Source organism: Symphalangus syndactylus, chromosome 3 (genome assembly GCF_028878055.3).
Source record: "Symphalangus syndactylus isolate Jambi chromosome 3, NHGRI_mSymSyn1-v2.1_pri, whole genome shotgun sequence".
NCBI classification, from domain to species: domain Eukaryota; kingdom Metazoa; phylum Chordata; class Mammalia; order Primates; family Hylobatidae; genus Symphalangus; species Symphalangus syndactylus.
The window spans coordinates 71,530,764-71,550,622 of NC_072425.2; the positions used below are offsets into that span (position 1 = coordinate 71,530,764).

Genomic DNA, 19,859 nt, shown 5'->3' on the forward strand with positions numbered 1-19,859 from the left:
ACCCCATCTCTACTAAAAATACAAAAATTAGCTGGGCATGGTGGTGGGTTCCTGTAATCCCAGCTACTGGGGAGGCTGAGGCAGGATAATTGCTTGAACCCAGGGGTCAGAGGTTGCAGTGAGCCAAGATAGTGCCATTGCACTCCAGCCTGGGCAACAAGAGTGAAGCTCCGTTAAAAAAATAAATAAATAAATAAATAGTCTTTCTTATTATGAAAGTAAGATATCCCAGCACTTTGGGAGGCTGAGGCGGGCAGATCACAAGGTCAAGAGATTGAGACCATCCTGGACAACATGGTGAAACCTCGTCTCTACTGAAAATACAAAAATTAGCTGGGCATGGTGGCGCATGCCTGTAATTTCAGCTACTCGGGAGGCTGAGGTAGGAGAATCACTTGAACCCGGGAGGCAGAGGTTGCAGTGAGCCGAGATTTTGCCATTGCACTCCAGCTGGGTGACAAGAGCGAAACTCCGTCTCAAAAAATAAAAAATTAGCATAATATTAAATAAACTTTTTATTCTCCTCCTAGGTGAGGAGAGTAAAAAACTTCAGAATATTTATCTGAACACGTAAGTGTTTCTAAGTCTAATTTGAAATGATTTTTCTGCTCTTTAGTTGCCCAGGGGTTGCCAAGCTTTAAATTTCTGTAAAGAGGTAATGTTTTATTTTATTATTATTATTATTATTATTATTATTATTATTATTATTTGCTGCAGGAAAAGACTTCTGGGAAATTAAAGCCAGCAATACCCAAGGATAATATTATTCATGACAATGTGTTTTAGTTAATTGTAGCAATTACATGTTCCTGCCAGTCTCCTGCCCAGTCTTTTCCACTACTTTAGCCCCAGTAAATGAGATCACAAAAATGAGATCACAAATCTCAACGTACTGGGCCATGCAGATACTCATTCCAAGACAGTGACAGACCTGAGGGGGCCCTTTTGGATTTAGGAGAGGCCCCGGGTTCAGATTTCCTTAGGATGAAAACAAGTAAGACCGAAGTCTCAAGCCACAGGAGTACGGAGTTCAACCATACGGGTTAACAATTTGAGAAGTAGAAACAAAATAGAATGATGACAAATGTCACTGGCTTTCAGATTCAGATTTACTCTTTATACCGAAGAGTTCACCAAAGCATAAATTCTCCATTCTGCTTCTCACTGTCTGTGGGAAAAAGTCCACAAACAAAGGTCCTTTATAATATTACTCAACCTTTGTTTATGGCCTCTTTCCCAGGCCACCCAATCAACTTAAGAGTTTCAACTTAGTCAGGCCCAGTGTCTGTCCCCAACCATCGCTTGCTAGTCACTGCCTCTGTACATGTCCACAGTGTAGTCCTCAGGACCTAGTTCAAGTCACCCTCTATAGTAAGAGCATAGATTTTCGATGTTTGTACTTACCTTCTTTGAGATTCTGTTCTTTTTCATGTAAAATGAGGAGATAGAAAATGCTTGAGGAGTTAAATATATAGAGCACTTCAACGGTGCCAGGCATATCCTAAAGCTTCAGTCATGCCAGGGTTTTATACTTCTTTAAAGCCTTCTCTAACCTTCTCAAGCAGACTTACTCTCTTCTGTGTGGTTATAGGACATTGTATTTGCCTGTATTATAACCTTTGTATTATACAGCTACAGGTTAATTTGTCTGAAACAATATACTTCTTGTAGAGATCAACACTACATCTCTCATTTATATCCTTTGTTTCTGGATATAGTATATCCTATAAGTATGCTATACTATATTCGATAGATATACTATACTATAGATATAGTATATTCTATAAATCTATGAAAGTCTTCTTTTTCATCAAGTGTTGAATTTCCGTATATTCCACATTCCTCACATTAGGAATTTAGTACTAACCTGACTATTGGCTATGGCAGACATTCTCAAAACTTAGCCTGCCTCAGAATGTCCAGGAAGGCTTGTTAAAACATAGATAGCTGAGCCCCACCTTCCCCTAGATTTCATTGCAATAATCTTAGAATGGGACCTGAAAATTTTCATTTTTTTATCAATTCTTTGGTAATGCTGATGTTGTTGGTTGGGAGGCAGGTGGGGGAATGCATCTTGAACCACTGAACTAAAGTGTTAAGCTGTTAAGTTGTATCTCCTCTCAAGCATTAACATTTAACAGGGGCCAAGGAGTTTTGACACCTAAGAAAGTTAGTGATTGAAAACTGTACTGTGGTGATCTCTCTGCACCTCTCTGAAATGCTACCAAACCAAGATTGGGCATAGAAATACTGATCATCCCTGGCAAGGTCTATAGGAGCCCCAGAAGCCTGTGCCCTATAAGCCATTCCCAGAAATAAGAGAGAACTTTATTCTTCACTTTTCAAAGAAGAATGAACACCTTTTATCAGAGACTTCAGGAGATCCACACACCACCACGTCAAATGTTCCTCTAGTTGCTTGAGTGGCTCTAGCAGGCCTGGGAAGGTGAGAAAAGCAATAAAGGGCAAGGACAGAGTGAGCCCTTGAGAGCTACGTACTTTCTCTCTCCATTCAAGAGGAGGACCAGATCTGTTTGCAGTTTGCAACTAACAAACAGAAAAATATTATTGATGTTTTAGTTCTGGAGACTTGAACATCGACCTTTGCCACTGGGATTAGTTTTATTAGGAAAACAAATCTCTGTGCCTAAAGTTCCAGTTGAAACCTTTAGGCATAAGAGCAGTCTGAGGACTTTTCTTAATGAAGTTTGTGGGATTTACCTCCTTCCTGAAGTATAGTAAGGGAAAGCTGATGATCATACTGGAAGCCTTAGAAATGTCTACCACTGATTTGCTCTGTGCTTCTTGACAATTACTATTGCTCACCCAAGAGATCAAGGATGCTCATTAATGTCTACCCAAGCTTCAAATCAGGTCACAATGCCAATTGAGTTGGCTGGTCATCTGGTTACTAAAACTAAAATGTTTATGATATAAACTATTCATGGTAAACCACTGTTTAAACATCTGCCACTCTTATCACTATATTCTTTTTAAGAATTATTTTAAAACTTATTTTTAAATAATTATTGCTGTTCCCACAATTTTGCCGACAAATGTATAGTAAACTCCGACATTGCTTAGTGAAAGGTACAAATCTAGTAAATTACATAGTCACAGTAAACCTAATATTCTGTATCTGACTCTTTAGATAATGAGCCAAGAGGTTTTAGGGATTTAATTTATAAGTAGAATGGGGCTAACAATGGGCTATATACTGCCTTTCAAAGATATTATAAAGAAAAGAGGAGGGGCAAGAACAAATGGAGGTTACAAAGCAAAGTACGGATGTGGGTGGGAACTGTTTTCTTTTCACTTCAGTTGTTCTTTTAGGCTATGTTGACTAATCCTGAAAACTGCTTTTAATACTAAGGCGTGACCTAACAAATAATTGGTGGGGATAAAAGTAAATGTCCATTAAAGTAAGTGCCTATGACAGGTATAAAAGTAAAACTGGTCTGATAACTATTTTCTCCATCTCTGAATGAATTTAATATGGAAATGTACCATCTGGGAGTGATCGAAGAGTTCAGTCCTTCCTTAACTGTGCTTTAGGAGACATTTAATATCTCATCCATTTGAACTGTCTTTTTACTTTCAGCTTGTGGCCCTTACTTCAAAAAAGGAGCACTTTCAGTGCCATCAGCAAAATTGTTATTGATGGTGGCAAATCTGAGTTAATGTACCGAATTGTTTTCTGTTTAATTAAAAAATTATATCCCTGAAAATTCCAGTTCTGAAATAAAAATTTTAAAAAATGCTAGTCCTGGAATTAAGAAAACAATAACTTTATGTCTAATAGTTTTTGAATAATGTATAAGTTTTGTAGTATCATGGAATCTATTAAAATATTATTTATTATTAAATGCCAATGTAGTTAAATTAATTATGTAAGGCACCCCTTATATAAAATCAGTACAACATGTTGAGTTTATAAAACAGGTAACCAAATTATTGAAAATTTATTTATTGCCTATTGTAGACCCAGAATTGTAAGAAATATTATAGTTTATAAAACAAATAGCAGTATATATTTATTGCAAAGGAGGTCATTATTAGGGAAGCCTTACAGAGATGTAAGAACTAGGTTTTGTAGTCAGATGTGGGATCAAAGTTTGATTCTACTGTCTGCTAGATTTCATATCCATGAGCCATAGTCTATTAATTTATAAACCAAGGTTCATGATACTTAATAATAATAATAACTATGGGGCTTTAAAGAACTTTCCTTAGTGCCTGGAGCTTAGTAGGCTCTTAGCTAGTAGCCATCATCGAGCTGGATTAGTCTGGCAAGGTTTTAGGTAGGTTGATATTTGAGCTGGGTCTTAAAGTATATATAGGATTTTGAAAGTAAGGGAGTATACTGGTAAAATATTCTAGGCAAGGAGAACTACAGACACAAAGGTAAGAAGGAGTTGGGTCAGATAGAGTAGAAAAAATGGAAACACTAAGTTTGGATAGGTGAGATATGGTCTGAAAATCCTGGGCCTTGAAAACCAGGGAGGACTTTGACCTTGAGATTGTAGATGAAAGGGAACAGGTGTAAACATTTGAAAGACAAAGTGATAAGATAAAATTATTTGCAGAAGATTAGCCTGGTGATAGTAGCCAAGATAGTTTGAGGAGAGAAGAGAATGAACTTGAGACAGCATTGACGATATGAAATAATACGGCCTAAAATTGTTCAGGGCAGTGAAAACTGAAAGGAAGGATTAAAATACATTAGAACTTGCTAGGCCCAGCAATACACACCTATAATCCCTGCATGCCTGTAATCCCACCACGTTGGAAGGCAAAGCAGGTTGCCTGAACCCAGGAATTTTAGACCAGCTTTGACAACATGGCAAAACCCCATCTCTACAAAAAAATTAGGCACATGGTGGCTCATGCCTGTAATCATAGCACTTTGGATGGTCAAGGTGAGAGGATCACTTGAGCCCAGGGGTTTGAGACCAGCCTGGACAACATAGCAAGACCTCATCTTTACTAAAAATAAACAATTAGCCAGGCATGGTGATGTACTCCTGTAGTCCCAGCTACTCCAGAGGCTGAGGTGGGAGGATCACCTGAGGCTCGTCAGGAGGTCTAGGCTTTGGTTAGCCATGTTTGTGCCAGTGCACACCAGCCTAGGCAACAGAGTGAATCTCCCTCTATTGAGAGAGAGAAGTTGCTGAGCGTTATATTAAAATTTAAAGTTTTGACTGCTAGGACTACAGTAACAATTGCCACCATTGAATAATACATGATGTTGTAACATAGAAAATGTTTAAGTGTTATCTTATTAATCTTCATTACAACCCTGTGAGGTAACATACCCCAATTTCTTTTTTTTCTTTTTTCTTTTTTTTGAGATGAGGGTCTTACTCTATCACCCAGGCTGGAGTGCAGTGGTGCAATCTCAGCTCACTGCAACCTGCACCTCTCAGGTTCAAGCGATCCTCCCACTTCAGCCTCCTGGGTAGCTGGGACTACAGGCACAAGCCACCACACCCAGCAACATATCTTGATTTTAAAGAAAAGAAAGCTGAACCTTCGAGAAGTCATGCCACAACATATTTCATGGTTTATAATAATGTTTTGGGGTAGTGATTTGATTGTATGTCTCTCCCATTTGATTGAATATTCCAAAAGGACAATCTTCTTACTTCACTCTGCTGTCTTTAGCGGAGAGATGATGAGAATGCTGCAGAGTCGAATATTTATCAAATCTTTAGCTAGAGGGATGGATGGTTAGATGCCTCAGGGTTTACATAGCTAATGAAGAGGAATCAGAATTCAAATCTGGGTTGTTTTCATGTCAAACTATATATTAACTGACATTACTCTATTTCTGCGTCTGCAAGATTACATATAAGATGTGAGAAAAGGGGGCGCATGCTCCAAAGGACATAATCATAAGAACATCTTTATTTATAGCAGCATTCTTTAGGGATGTGCTTTCCATATGGGAGAGTTACTTATCTTGAAGCCAGTTCTCCATATCCCTTTGGGAGGCCAAGATCCCTATGATAGCCCATATTTGGCTAAGACCAATAGCAGGACACTGAACAGAAAGATCCAAATGAAAGCTGTGTCATACAGATCTGTTTAAACACAGACCAGCATGTATTTTATAAGCTCTGGTATCCACAGATCATGCTGACAATCTCAGATTTTTGTGGTTTGCTTTTTCTTTTTTTCAAACAGTGCTCTGTAAATTTAGGAAAAAGTTAGAATGTGTGGCATGAAACAATGTCTAAATATAAGCAATCAATGTGATTAACTGAATGCCCCAAATATGCACTGTATATGTATTTCTCAGGAAAGGCAGGCAATAAATACATATATTTTGTATATATCATCATTCTCTGAAAAGTTAGACAGTGAGATATACCAGTGTGTGATGTATTACACTGAAAGAATCTTTGTTGTAGTCAGTAAATATTATTACTTAATCCGACCAGATTATGCTTCTAAAATATCTCTCTTGACCCAGATAATATTATTTTGGTGATAAATACTAGAAGAATAGTTTTTTTGTGTTTTAATTCACAGACTTGTAAGTGTGGGTCTTCTTGATTGAATATAGCCTAAGGAGGAGGATGTTAATTTGAGGTCCATTTGAGGGGAAGGTATCTCCTTAGATGGGATTTAGCTTAATTGCGTACAACTTTTAAAAAAAAATCTAGGATCGTTACTTTTTCTCTCCCCCAATTCTTAAAGGGAATTGTGTCTCCTGCAAAATACTGCAACCTACTGGCCTGTGATATAGCCACTATTTGTGGAGCTATACAATTCCATGTAGTGGCCAGTTCTATGTACAAAAGAACACTGGAATGATATATTCCTTTATGGTGTTTGCAGTAGTAGTAGGTATGTTCTGTAAGAGCTCAGAAGAGGTCTGAACAGGGATCTGCAGGGGAGTGGAGTGGTCAGGGCAATATCTGTAACTGAGGTGAATTGCGAAAGAACCAGAGAATATACCTGGTGTAGAAAAACACAACAGAGAAAGAAGAAATTGAGTGAAGGCACTATGAGAGTGAAGGCCACGAGGCTAGATTGAATGTGGAGTCACTTTACTCTTTAACTTTTACTTGAATTAATGTAGTTTTAAGCCATGCATCTTTAATAAGAAACTGACTTCTTTATCGGATTAGGGATTTAAAAGGATCTCTTTGTACCCAGTTGGGAAATGAGAGGTTGTCACATGCACATCCTACTCCATTAGTTCCACTATTTCTATGCCCTGTTCCCTCTGCACGAGAGGAATGAGCACATGTTTCTAAGGTTTATTCTTCAATAGCAAAGAAAAGTTCTTATTCACCCTTCAATAGGCTCTTCATGAAAGTGGACAGGCTGTTGAGTCACCAGAGACCAAGGAAGATATTCATTATTTTGGATCTTGAGCTTGACCTGGAACTCTTGTAACCCAGTCACTAAGAAAGTATAATGTGTGGTAAACAGCAAAGATTCTACAATCAGATGGGCTCCGTTTAAAACTCAGTTCAGCCACTTTTAGTTATTGACATTGATTAAAGCTCCCCTCTCTCTTTGCTTTAGTTTCTTCATCTGTAAAACAGGGAACATATTTGTGCCATAAAATTATTGAGAATTAAATGAGCTAATAGGTATAAAGTCATCCGAACATTACTTGAAACAGGGCAAGTACTCAGATGATAGCAACTATTAAAATCATAAAACATTTATATTCTAGGAAATCCAGCATATGCTAGGTATGTGGAGATCATCATGGTAAAGATTATTCAGCAGGAGTAATTCCAACATACAGTAGTTGAATGTGCACAATGTGCTAGACTTTGGGATAATGGAGACACAGTGCCTGCTTATGAGTCACTACAGTCTATTTTATAGGGTTATTGGCATTGAATTTGCTTGCCTAATATGTTTAGCTTACTGAATTGAATTCCCGTTGACTTACAGGAGGATGTTGACAAGGCAGTGAAGGCCGCAAGACAGGCTTTTCAGATTGGATCTCCATGGCGCACTATGGATGCTTCTGAGAGGGGACGACTATTATACAAGTTAGCTGATTTAATCGAAAGAGATCGTCTGCTGCTGGCGGTGAGTATTATCCAAGCTGGATGGGTAGCTAGAGCTCTCAAAAGCATTCAGCGTTTGAAATGGCAAATTGTTTTGATTTTAGGGATCACTATATGCTCTCTGCAAACAAAATGTAAACATTTTTTGTCCCAATGAATAGGCCCCTTAACATTGACTATTCTCAAATAGTAATCTGCATTTCAATTATGGATGATGTTGATTTCTGCTCCCATAATAGATTCTGCGGTCTAAACTTTGGCAAACCCAAGTTAAACCAAATTTTAAAAATTTTCTTTACCTTAAAACTTCTCAGAGGCTTTCATAAGATCACATGAAGTTTGAGTCTCCTAGAATGATACATTAGGTTTATTCAAGCATTTGACCACTGAGCTCTTTTGATGGAAAAACTCAAGTTTGTTAAGGGTGCCCAAACTATTTCTCTAAAATAAATCTTATTTCTCGTTAGTCTAGCTCACTAAGATATTTAATAAATGGCTACTTTTTTTCTTCCTGACATGTGTCTGTTCACAAGGGTCATAATTAAATGATGTTCTTTTTACAGGTGAAAAAGGCAAAGAATAAAAAAATCCAATTATTAATGTGGTTTATCAAAATTATGTTTTTATGAATACTATTTTTGTTTGTTTATGTTTTAGCAGTTAGATAAGTCAGAGCATAATATAGTTGGGGGAGGGTATTTCCTTGTTTTTGTTGTCTCAGTTGGGCATTATGATGAAGCCAATTTAACATAAACCAATACCAAGATCAGGTTTCGAGCAAATTTCATCTTTAGAATCTGAAAGTGGCAGTAACAAAGAAGTCTACATTTTAAAAAAATCAACATTAGCATGTATGGTTAATAGCAAGTATGGTTAATCAAAGGACCATTTATTACTCAAATATTCAACATAATTTGAAATACACAAAAATTCAGAACGAGCAGCTTTGTGCAATAAAACTGTAGTAATAAAAATGGCCTGTAGGAAGAAAGCAGAAAATGCTAAAACTTGGCTTTTCTCAATTATCTGATTTGTTGACTGCCTGTCAGCATAAGATCCTATGGAGGGAAAAGTACAGGCATACAAAAGTCACATTTGGTTAAATTTTGACATGGTAGAGAGTGTAGTACAGAAACAAATAGCTTTAACAGTTCATCACCTGTGCATTTCTGCCTGGTAACCACCCCAACAGAATATTAGATCTCAAAGAGCTTAAGGTCCTGCTTAAGAAGAGAAGCCAAAGGGGAGATAGGTCATCTTATAATGGTTAGGGCACATGACTAGAAAATGTTGAACTTTACCTGACCATTCAAACGGCAATTATGACAATAATGGCAACACTGGTAGTTTCCTAATTAAAATTCTGCTGAAGGAAATTCATGGATGAAAAATCCAGGCATTACTTAAGTTTGTGTGAGTAGACTGTGTATATCCAGATGGAATGCAAAAATTAAAAATTATTACTGAGGCATCATTAATAGTCACTCACACTAAGTCGTCACCCACAGTTGATTACAAAATAACAGAAATCTTGTTGGAATTCTGATATGACTTAGAAGACTAGGTTTCATTCTCACATGCTATGTATATATCAAATTGTGACCGATTCCTAGAAAGTTGGTTAGCAGGAGGACATTCAAAATGAGACAGAAAGAGCCCTGGGGTTTAGAAATCAGAATCTCGCTACCCTTTGTGCCCAGATCTTGCTATTTGACCTCAAGGAAGTCATTTTAACTCTTAAAAAGTGGAGGTTAGACAAGATGACAAGATTTCTTCTATTTCAAAAATTTCCTAGCACGTGATTACTCAAAGTATTTACTACATATTTTCAATCTAAAACTTTTATGGAATTTTAGATTTGGTGTTTGACATTTTTTTCAGACAATGGAGTCAATGAATGGTGGAAAACTCTATTCCAATGCATATCTGAATGATTTAGCAGGCTGCATCAAAACATTGCGCTACTGTGCAGGTTGGGCTGACAAGATCCAGGGCCGTACAATACCAATTGGTAAGTATCTTTGAGAAACCACTAATGGTGAGGAAAGGAGCGAGGAGTTTACTATAGAGCTGAATAATTTCAAACTCTCCCTTTTAAAGATGTCAACCAAATAAGGCAAAATTATTTTCCTCTTGACTTTGAGACAACACAGTTTTCACCTTAGAAGTTCTGTTAAAATTCATAAAATGTCTTTTAAAGTTGTTTCAGCATAATCATGAAGATAACATTATAGATATTTTAGAAAATGTTAAAGTAAGAACATTCCTATGGCCATAATTACTGATTTGACGCTATTGCCTCTCTAAGGTCCCAAACTTTTTAAAGCTGGCCTCTGAAATTATTTATTTGGGTTTTATTCCAATACTGACATTTATATCCTTTCTGTAACGTAATTATTTAAGCCTCTTTACATGTTCCAGTATAAGTCAGTTATGGTCATCTGTGCCTGGTCAAACTCAGTGTAGTTAGACCAGACTAATCAAACAAGCCAGTTCACACGGACTCATTTCAAATATCTTCAAAGCAAGATGGGACTGTGTTTGCAGCCTGAGTTAAGGGTTTGTGTGTGTGAATCTGTATATATGTGTTATTTTATTGGGGTATGCACATAATGGAGTAGAAATACTAAAAATATTTCATGTGAAACATGAAAACACACACATTTAGGAAACAATATGGATGGAATTTAATTCACGCAAACCTATGAACTTTAGGAATACAATACCCTCCAGGACTGGCCCTGATGTGCACTTGCAATCTAATTGGAGCATCCAGGAGGTCAGAAATGATAGCAGAAAGTTGAGAGGAGAGTAAGACCTCGGTAGTACTAAGAAATGTGGCTACTTTAGAACTGTCCTACTTTACTCTGGGACAAAATGGGAGAAGTCACTTAAAACACAAATAGATCTTGATGAAGATAGTTCTTGCTGAAGCCAGGAAGCTTCTGTGGGAACTAGAACAGAATTGAACGTAAAGCATAATGTATCTCTCTGGATGACCACCTTAAACTTCGGGGCACATAAATTGGTCAAATTTAGATTGAAAATAAATGTCTTATACTCCTGTCATTTTCTTCATGTATTTAGAGAATTTGCTATTATTGTTTGGTAGGCAAATAAAATACATTTTAGAACAAGTTAGTGGGAAAGGCTTATTATTCATAGGGAGATTTTCTTTTTAATTCTACTGTTTTTAATTTTACTATTTGTAAAAATTATATTATAACCTTTAAAAAGAATTATCTTATTGGTAGAACTTTGAGCTACCAGAAACAAAGTGGAATGTGGTTCTTCTCTTTGCCAGAGACCTCCTACTTCCTTTCTCGTCCCTTTTTTATAACTCTTAGAGAACAAAGATAATTTTCAAATCAGGCCTCCTAGAAGATGAAAGGTAGAATTAATTATCTTTCAGATTTTTTCCAATTTTGCGTCTTTGATTTCACCTAACTCAATTTTATGGTTCTTATCATTTCGAATTACTATTTTAGGGCTTCACTTACCATTTTGTGGATAGTTGGAGATATCTCGATCTCTTGACCTTGTGATCCACCTGCCTCGGCCTCCCAAAGTGCTGGGATTACAGGCATGAGCCGCCACGCCCAGGCAGATATATGTTTTTAAAATTATTGTCTACACCTTTCTCTCACATCAGCCCCAAACCAAAATTTTGTGAATGTCAAATACATTTGTTTATATATGATTGTGTGTGTTTTATTTTTCAGATGGAAATTTTTTTACATATACAAGACATGAACCTATTGGTGTATGTGGCCAAATCATTCCTGTAAGCTTTCCTCCTATATAATTCTCAATTTTAAAAAGAAGAGTTCTTATTCTATCTCATGATGAAGCTTTCTCTAAAACAGATGGCTGCTTATGTATTTGTTAAATGTGAAGTAAATGTAAGATTTGTTGAACTTGGTCTCCCTGTGACTAAACTTCTTGCATATGAATTAGGTAGTCCGAAAACCTATCTATATTCTGGCATATCTCTTGAGAATGTTTTAATACTACATCATCCATAAATGTTAATCCTTTACTCTATGGGTTGTTTTTTTTAAAGTAGTATTATGTACTCTTTATAAGAGCCATGCTTTACATGTATATGGCAAGGTGCTCTCCACTGCACATCTGCAGGATAGCATTTTAGTGGAATGTAGTGGGGCCTACTGTTCTCCAACCCACTTTCATCTCATCATGCAGAACAGTAGCTCCCAGAGTGTTCAACTCATGACACACATTTTTTAATCAAAATGGAAAAAAAATACCAGAGGAATCTGAAGCACTGCGTGGAATATATTTTACCTTTAGATAAGAGGCTCAGATCCTCCATATTCCTCTTAGAGAAAAGTAGCCTTTTTAAGAGGATTGTGAAGACTTTTTAAGCCCAACAGAAAGGAGACTATCTAAATGATTTTATTTTAACTGACATGCTTTAAAAGGCCAAACAAAAAAATGGTAGCGAAGTCCTTATGTGAAGAAATGGTCATGACTTATCTTTTGCTCCAATGAGATTGAAATATATTCATATCAATATTTTAATGAAATTGCTTATTAATTCAAAAATCCCAATAAATTGATAAAAACTATATAATTATGAACAGTGATAATAGCTGATATGTACTACGTGTGTATGCTAGACCAGTCATTGTGTTGAGCACCTGGCCCTCTTTCTTGATTAATCCTCAAGACAGCCTTCTGAGGCAGAGAGGACTATTATCAGCACTCACAGATGATGAAATCAGATACAGAGAGCACGTAACTTGTGTGAGTTCACATGACTGGTCAGTGATTGAGCTGAGATTCGAACCCAAGTACTTGGCCTCTGGACCCTGGACATCTTTGTCTTTAGCAAGATATTTTTCCTGGAAATAAAAGCTACTAAATAACATTATTGGGTAAATAATTACAATAAGTGACCTATGGAGAAGGAGAGTAATCATCCTTTTTAAGCATTTTTAGATAACTTACAGTGTGCTTCATAATAAGCCAAACCATGCAGTGATTTTTTTTTTCCTGGTAGAAAAATAACTCAACAGCACTTGATTAAATTTTGAGGTTCTCTCCTACTTCCTTCTCATATCTCATATCTGGTTTACTCAGAGCGTTTTAGCATTTACTAGTTGCTTTTAGCAATGAAGTATAATATGCCAGATGATTTCACAAAACTACACAGTTATTACATAACATCTACAGGGGGTGTATAATGTGGAAGTTGGATTAGCAAATATGCCTTTTGCAATACAAAGAATCTATTGTTACATATTGCTTTCTAGTGGAATTTCCCGTTGGTTATGCTCATTTGGAAGATAGGGCCTGCACTGAGCTGTGGAAACACAGTGGTTGTCAAACCAGCAGAGCAAACTCCTCTCACTGCTCTCCACGTGGCATCTTTAATAAAAGAGGTAAGTCTCCCTAAGTCAAAATATGTACAAGAACTCAAGAATCCTAACTTACAATAGGAAGACCTCATTTGTTGCTACTATAAAGTACATTATTTACAGATGGCTCCTGTTCAGTGGGGGAATACATTTAGCATGACTGCTGGCTGCGATTTCTGGCAGTCACCCCAAATTCATCTCTGCCCAAATGCAGACAGGAAGCCAAACACAAAGGCTTGGTGTCAAACAGTCACCTTGGGATCACATTTTTGCTTCTTTGTCCAACTCTCATGAACATAAATTCATGTTGAAATTAATGTAGCATTCTTCCAAATGTTGAAATATTAAGCTGGTTTGTACCTGCCACTGATGGCCTAGCGTTTTCTGCAAAATTGTGTAAACTAATCTATGTAAGGTTGAAAGGGCCTCTATGCCAATATGCTTGTTTGTAATATTGAGCCACATTATTTCCAAACACTTTTCAGTCTACTCATGAGTGGATATGTTTATATTCAGTTTTCTATTATGAGTTCCTCTGCATTTATCTTCCTGTTCAAAAGCAGTAAAAGAGCACGTAAAACATTTTCATCAACTATCTAGATTGTGTTAATATACTTGCAAACAATTTATTGTCCTTTTTTGTTCATCTTACCAAATCTTAAAAAATAAATGTTAATCACTAGAAACTTAAAGTTACAAAACTGAACTTATCTTTTAAAGATATTATTTATTCAAATTAAAAACAGGGAAAAGAAATGTCAAAATGAAACATTTTGATGCAAATAACATGAAATTGTAATGTGCCCAACTCAGTTCCCATGCCTTCTACCTGAATCTTTAATGAAGATTGAAATCACCTGTGATATTGAATCATGAATGGGATGACAGTACTTACTTAACAATTTACTAAGTAATGCCGATGGGAATTTGCAACTCAGCAGTTATGCCCTAAACAATCAACAACAGCTAGGAACCAAAAAATGTGAGATCCCTTCAGCTTCTTATTTTTGCTGATGGGAATAATAAACATGTTACTTACTTTCTACATAAGTAACTTACCAAACACTTTTTTACATACAATCTTTTTGAGTTAGCATTATGAAATTTGAAAGAGCCATCACTGGAGCAATGATTCATAGAATATAGACTTACCCTGACAAGAAATTATCCCTCAATAATGCAACCCTTGAAGTTATTTTTTTATGTATGCTTAGAAATGACATAATAAGACTAAAGAATAGAACGAGTTGGGTGAATTTTTTTTTTCTAGAGCATCTCATAAGGTTGGCATTAAGAGACAATCTCAATCCCCTACTCTCCTCTTTTTTCAATTAAATTCTTGTATTGTAACTTTTAAACTTTTTACCTTTTAGGCAGGGTTTCCTCCTGGAGTAGTGAATATTGTTCCTGGTTATGGGCCTACAGCAGGGGCAGCCATTTCTTCTCACATGGATATAGACAAAGTAGCCTTCACAGGATCAACAGAGGTAATATTATTTACTCAGGGCAAAAGTTAAGAATGTCTGCATTGCCAGCTATAAAGTATGTTTTATGTAACTATTTTTGAGCCAACAATTTTAAAACAAAAATCTTTTTAATGATTTGTTATTTATTTTAGCCTTCAAACATATGGATAGAATATAAGCAGAGGTAGTTTGAATGACATGATGCACCTATTTAAAATCAGAATGAGAGTAAGCTATTTTTAGTATGTTCATTACTTTATCTGATGAGAAATATGGCTGCTGAGACCTTGTCATATTATTAGGAAGATTTATAATAGAAAATTAGGCCATAGTGATTTGTATGAATGAATATGATTTTATCCTATAAGTTATGAAAATTAAATAGTAGAGCCTCACCCTTTGCACCTTATTTGGGGTTGTCTTTCTCCTGGACACTGTGAAAGAGAGCCAGAAACTCAGCTTCCCTCAGTGGTACCTAGACTAACTTTTCTGCCTCTCTGGCTTGAACTTGACCATCCTAAAGGTTAAAGAAAAAGACCCCAACCACAAAGGAGAAGCAGCGGGCAGGAGGGAGAGCAGACTAGAAGGTGAAGTTTGGGAAAATAGATCCCCATTTATTGATGATGTTCTATCCTAAGCAAAAGAAAGTGGTGGAAGCATACTGTACCATGCAAAAAAAAAATTATTGAGTCATTCTATTAAATTATGTGACTTTGTTAGATGCTCAATGCAAAAAATAATGTATGTTATTCATTGGTACACAGTATAGACAGTGAAGAGTGAGCTTCACTCCATCTTAGAAAGCTGCTGACAACAAGAGACAAGGCAGGGTGTGATAAGGTACTAAGGTATGTACAAAATGCTGTAAAAAGGTTCACAGGAAGGAATGATGATGTCCAAATGGGTACTAGAACTAGCTCTGGGTTTTGAGGAATTGTTACTTTTTTAACTTCCTGGAAGTTGAGAAGCAAAAAAGACATTCCAGATAGTGTGGTGAGCAGAATTTGATTATTTTATCATCTTAATTATTTACTCCAATATAAAGGCAAATTTACATAGCAGACAGAAATGGTGGAAAATCAAACTTTATTTTTACTGGTCTTTTTAAAATGAAGTAAATAAATATATATATATGTCTCTTTGTTTTTCACAGACGTAGACTAAAAAAAGTTTGCATTCTGTAAGTCCCTAATTGAGATAGGGAAAAGCAAACCCCACAGTAAAGATTTATTGTAGACAAAACAAGTGGGAATGTTCAAGACATGGCAATACATTTAAAAATGGTGACACCCCAGGTTGAAATCATACCAGAGGAATAAAGGTGAAAATTCCTCAGCCTAGAATTCTAGACCCTCCCCTATAGGGAATCCATGTACCTGTTGAGGTCTGTCCAACCCATAGCCAGGGATGGCTTTGAACGTGGCCTGACATATTTTTTTTTCACTCTCATCAGCTATCTTTACTGTTAGTGTATTTTATGTGTGGCCCAAGACAATTCTTTTTCCAATGTGGCCCAGGGAAGCCAAAAGATTGAACAACCCTGGTCTAGATCCTATGCCTACTCCTTCTCCAGGTCATCTGGACCAGGAGCTACTGTTTGCTGATCTCATCTTCAGCATCAGTTTGTCTTTGCTCATCCATGATCCCCTATAACATTGGGGGAGCACTTTACCTACCTTAAAAAAAGTCCCTGGAGATTAAAAGTCTAGAAAATATCTTGGTTTAAATTCTGACTCTACCCCTCCTAGCAGTGTGTCCTTAAAAATTTAAGTAGCCTTTCTAAATTTGAGTTTCTTCATTTGTAAAATGGAGACGAGATCAACTTTACTGAGTTGTACAGAATACAATTAAATGAGCTGATGAGTAGTAAAACATTTATCACCCTACTGAGCGCTCAGTACATGCCATATTTCCTCTTTCCTCCCATACTTTTTAATTTCTCACACTAGTTTACACAGTGTGAGAAAAAAGCTTCCTGTCCCAATATTTCTTTTTCTCCATCTCTGCCACCCTGCCCCATCTCTTCCTGATTATTCCATGTATCTTTTCATTCCCCCAGGCTTTTAGTTCATACTTGGCCATAACCTACTCTAAACTTGCTCCCACATGTTCCCTCTCTGGCTTTCTCCTTGCCTCTACAGTCCCAGGAGCAGAGCAGCCTAAATTTTAAAATACCCCATCTGAGTTCCCATTGTCCACAACATATAATAACAGTGCATGCTTATTGCCTTGTTATGTGTCTCTCTCTCTTGCTGATTATCCTCAAAGACAGTCTTATTCATTGTTATCTCCAGAAACCATCACAGTAAGAAATTCTAAATAAGTATTAAAGAATTAAATGTGAATAACACGATTTTAGGAGCCACAAAACCCATCTTACTTTCAACTCCTAGAACTTAGTTCCATACTCCCTGGAACCTCTTTCTGGATTTTCTTTTAGCTTCACATTTGTTGCTTGGCAGATATTAAGGAATTTGATAAATGTCATGAAAGAGGCAAACAATAGACTGTATCCTTTGTGTTCATTGTAACAATGACCCCCCATTCTGACAACACTTTTGGCAAGGTAAGAATTTTTTCTTTTTTTTTTTTTTTTTTTTTTTTTGAGACAGAGTCTTGCACTGTCACCCAGGCTGGAGTGCAGTGGCACGATCTTGGCTCACTGCAAGCTCTGCCTCCAGGGTTCATGCCATTCTCCTGCCTCAGCCTCCTGAGTAGCTGGGACTACAGGCACCCACCACCATGCCCAGCTAATTTTTTGTACTTTTAGTAGAGATGGGGTTTCACCATGTTAGCCAGGATGGTCTTGATCTCCTGACCTAATGATCTGCCCACCTCAGCCTCCCAAAGTGCTGGGATTACAGGCGTGAGCCACCGCAATGTCCCATTAGATTCATATAAAATAGAACTCTATCCACATTGTGCAAGACATAATAAGTTAGACCATTTTCATGAGGATTTGCTACTTCTGCTCCACATGGCAATGCCACAGTATCATGGAATACACGGTTTACCCAGAGTCTTAATGGTTCTTATCTTTTCTTCATTGCATACTCCTTTGAGAAAAATGATAAATGTTTACTTTTCTCCAAATAAGGGAATGAAATCATGAGACAAAAATTAATGTCTCCTTGTTTTGACTTTAGCTAGACTTTTGGGAAAACTCAAGCCTCTTATTTGCCATCTAAACTTGTGCTAAGCAAAAATGTAGCCTTTCTTTCTCATTCATACTTCTAATCATTCTTCATCCTCATTCTTTTGACATCTGTAGCTTTTACAAAAATATATCTGATTTTATTACCTTCTCCAAGGCAAAAGTTATCTACTTTAATGGAGTTACTCCAGTAAACCTAAATTAAACAATAAAAAAATACAGAAAGAATTTAGAGAAATCAAAGGGTGACAGGCAAGTAAACTTTTTATCTACAAAATTAAAAACTCCTTAACACCTTAAATGAAAATTCAGTTTCTGAAAGTGGTCATAAGAAGTGTGTTGTGGAATGGCATATAAGAGAAATTTCAGACAGAATTTCCCTAGTGCAAATCTCCTTTTAATTTATTTTTTATTAATCTTTTAGAGGTTTGATTTAGAAACATAAAATATTTAAATAAGATGAAAACATTAGCATATTTATGCCCTATTCTGTAATGCACAGCAGCAGTTAGTTCAGTAACCACATAAAATGTAAACATACACTCACTAAACATCTATTTCTCTCTTGTTTAGTTGGGATAGAAACTTTTTATTAAAATCTGACATGTGGAGTAAAAAGAAGAAACCTAGAAAATAAAAGAAGCAAAATAGTGAATTGCCTTTAAAAAAGAAAGGCAAAGAACGTGTTGATGGATTAAGGCTGCCATACAAATAATAAAAAAGAAATAATTGTAGAACCAGCCAAGTTTTTAGAGATAGAAAAACCAGAAACAATTATAGTAAATAATCTTGATGGGAAGTGATCCACAAAGGAAAAAATAATGGAAAACAAAGTCTTCCTCTGAAAAGAGCAAACTAGCATTAAAGAAGAAGCCAGAACTGTAGGATTCTAGCTAACTGAGGTAGCTGCACAGATCCCATTTCTTTCATCCAGTTCCACTGTTCAAAGGTGTGTGTGTTGGGTGGGAAGACAGAGAAAGAAAGAGATAGAGAGACAACTGTCAATCTGCAATTAAATGAGCCTTCTGTTGTAGATACTGATGAGGAGAGGTATGCAGTAATATGTTATTGTTACTGCTACCATGGAGTTAACAATCTATTTGGGAAATGTATTTCTATACAAATGATACAATCTGGATCAGACTCTGAAGGAGACTTCATGAGGTTTTTTGGGAGACTAGAAAAAGAAATGGTCCTGTCATTTCTTCTAGCATCTGACCTAGTGTCATCAGAGAAGGATTTAAGGAGAAGCTAAGATATGAGCTGGACCTCTAAGAAGAATAGTACTTGAAGGCAGTCCAGGTTGGGGTGGACAAATAATGAGAAGAAGGATGAGATTCAAGAGTTAGTGAATATGTCAGTTTGACTGGATAGAGTTATCTGGATGCCAGAAGAGGGATAAAAAATGAAATAGCTAAGTTGCAATGGGTCATGATAAGTCTGATCAATCTGTAGAGAGATGATATTCTGATTAAAATTAAAAATAACCTGCGTAGCCATCAATATCGCTTATCCATGTTCTATATCTCTGCTTTCTTGCTGATGAAGAAAAATCAGCATTTTTCTGATTCCTTTTATGTCTGTATGCCTGGATGGGGGAGCTTTTTATATCTAAAGGTGCCAGATCTTTAAAAATGCCATTTGCCAGAGAATCGCTTGAACCTGGGAGGCAGAGGTTGCAGTGAGCCGAGACTGCGCCACTGCACTCCAGCCCAGTCGACAGTGTGAGACTTCGTCTCAAAAAAAAAGCCATTTGGTGTTTCTCCCAAATGAAATTTTACTGTGGCACAAACATCACATAAATTTAGAATGCTAAATA

The 19,859-nt window shown here is 36.6% G+C and overlaps 1 protein-coding gene across 3 annotated transcripts in view; it reads left to right on the plus strand.

Moving 5' to 3' along the window:
• Nucleotides 1-19,859, plus strand: part of ALDH1A1 (aldehyde dehydrogenase 1 family member A1) — a 180,815-nt gene that overhangs the window by 142,710 nt on the left and 18,246 nt on the right. For all 3 annotated transcript variants that reach the window (XM_055272247.2, XM_055272248.1, XM_055272249.1), the window contains 5 exons: nt 7,921-8,061; nt 9,921-10,050; nt 11,762-11,823; nt 13,316-13,444; nt 14,794-14,907. In XM_055272247.2, the coding sequence (XP_055128222.1) occupies nt 7,921-8,061; nt 9,921-10,050; nt 11,762-11,823; nt 13,316-13,444; nt 14,794-14,907 (576 nt within the window). The remainder of the gene's footprint in view (nt 1-7,920; nt 8,062-9,920; nt 10,051-11,761; nt 11,824-13,315; nt 13,445-14,793; nt 14,908-19,859) is intronic.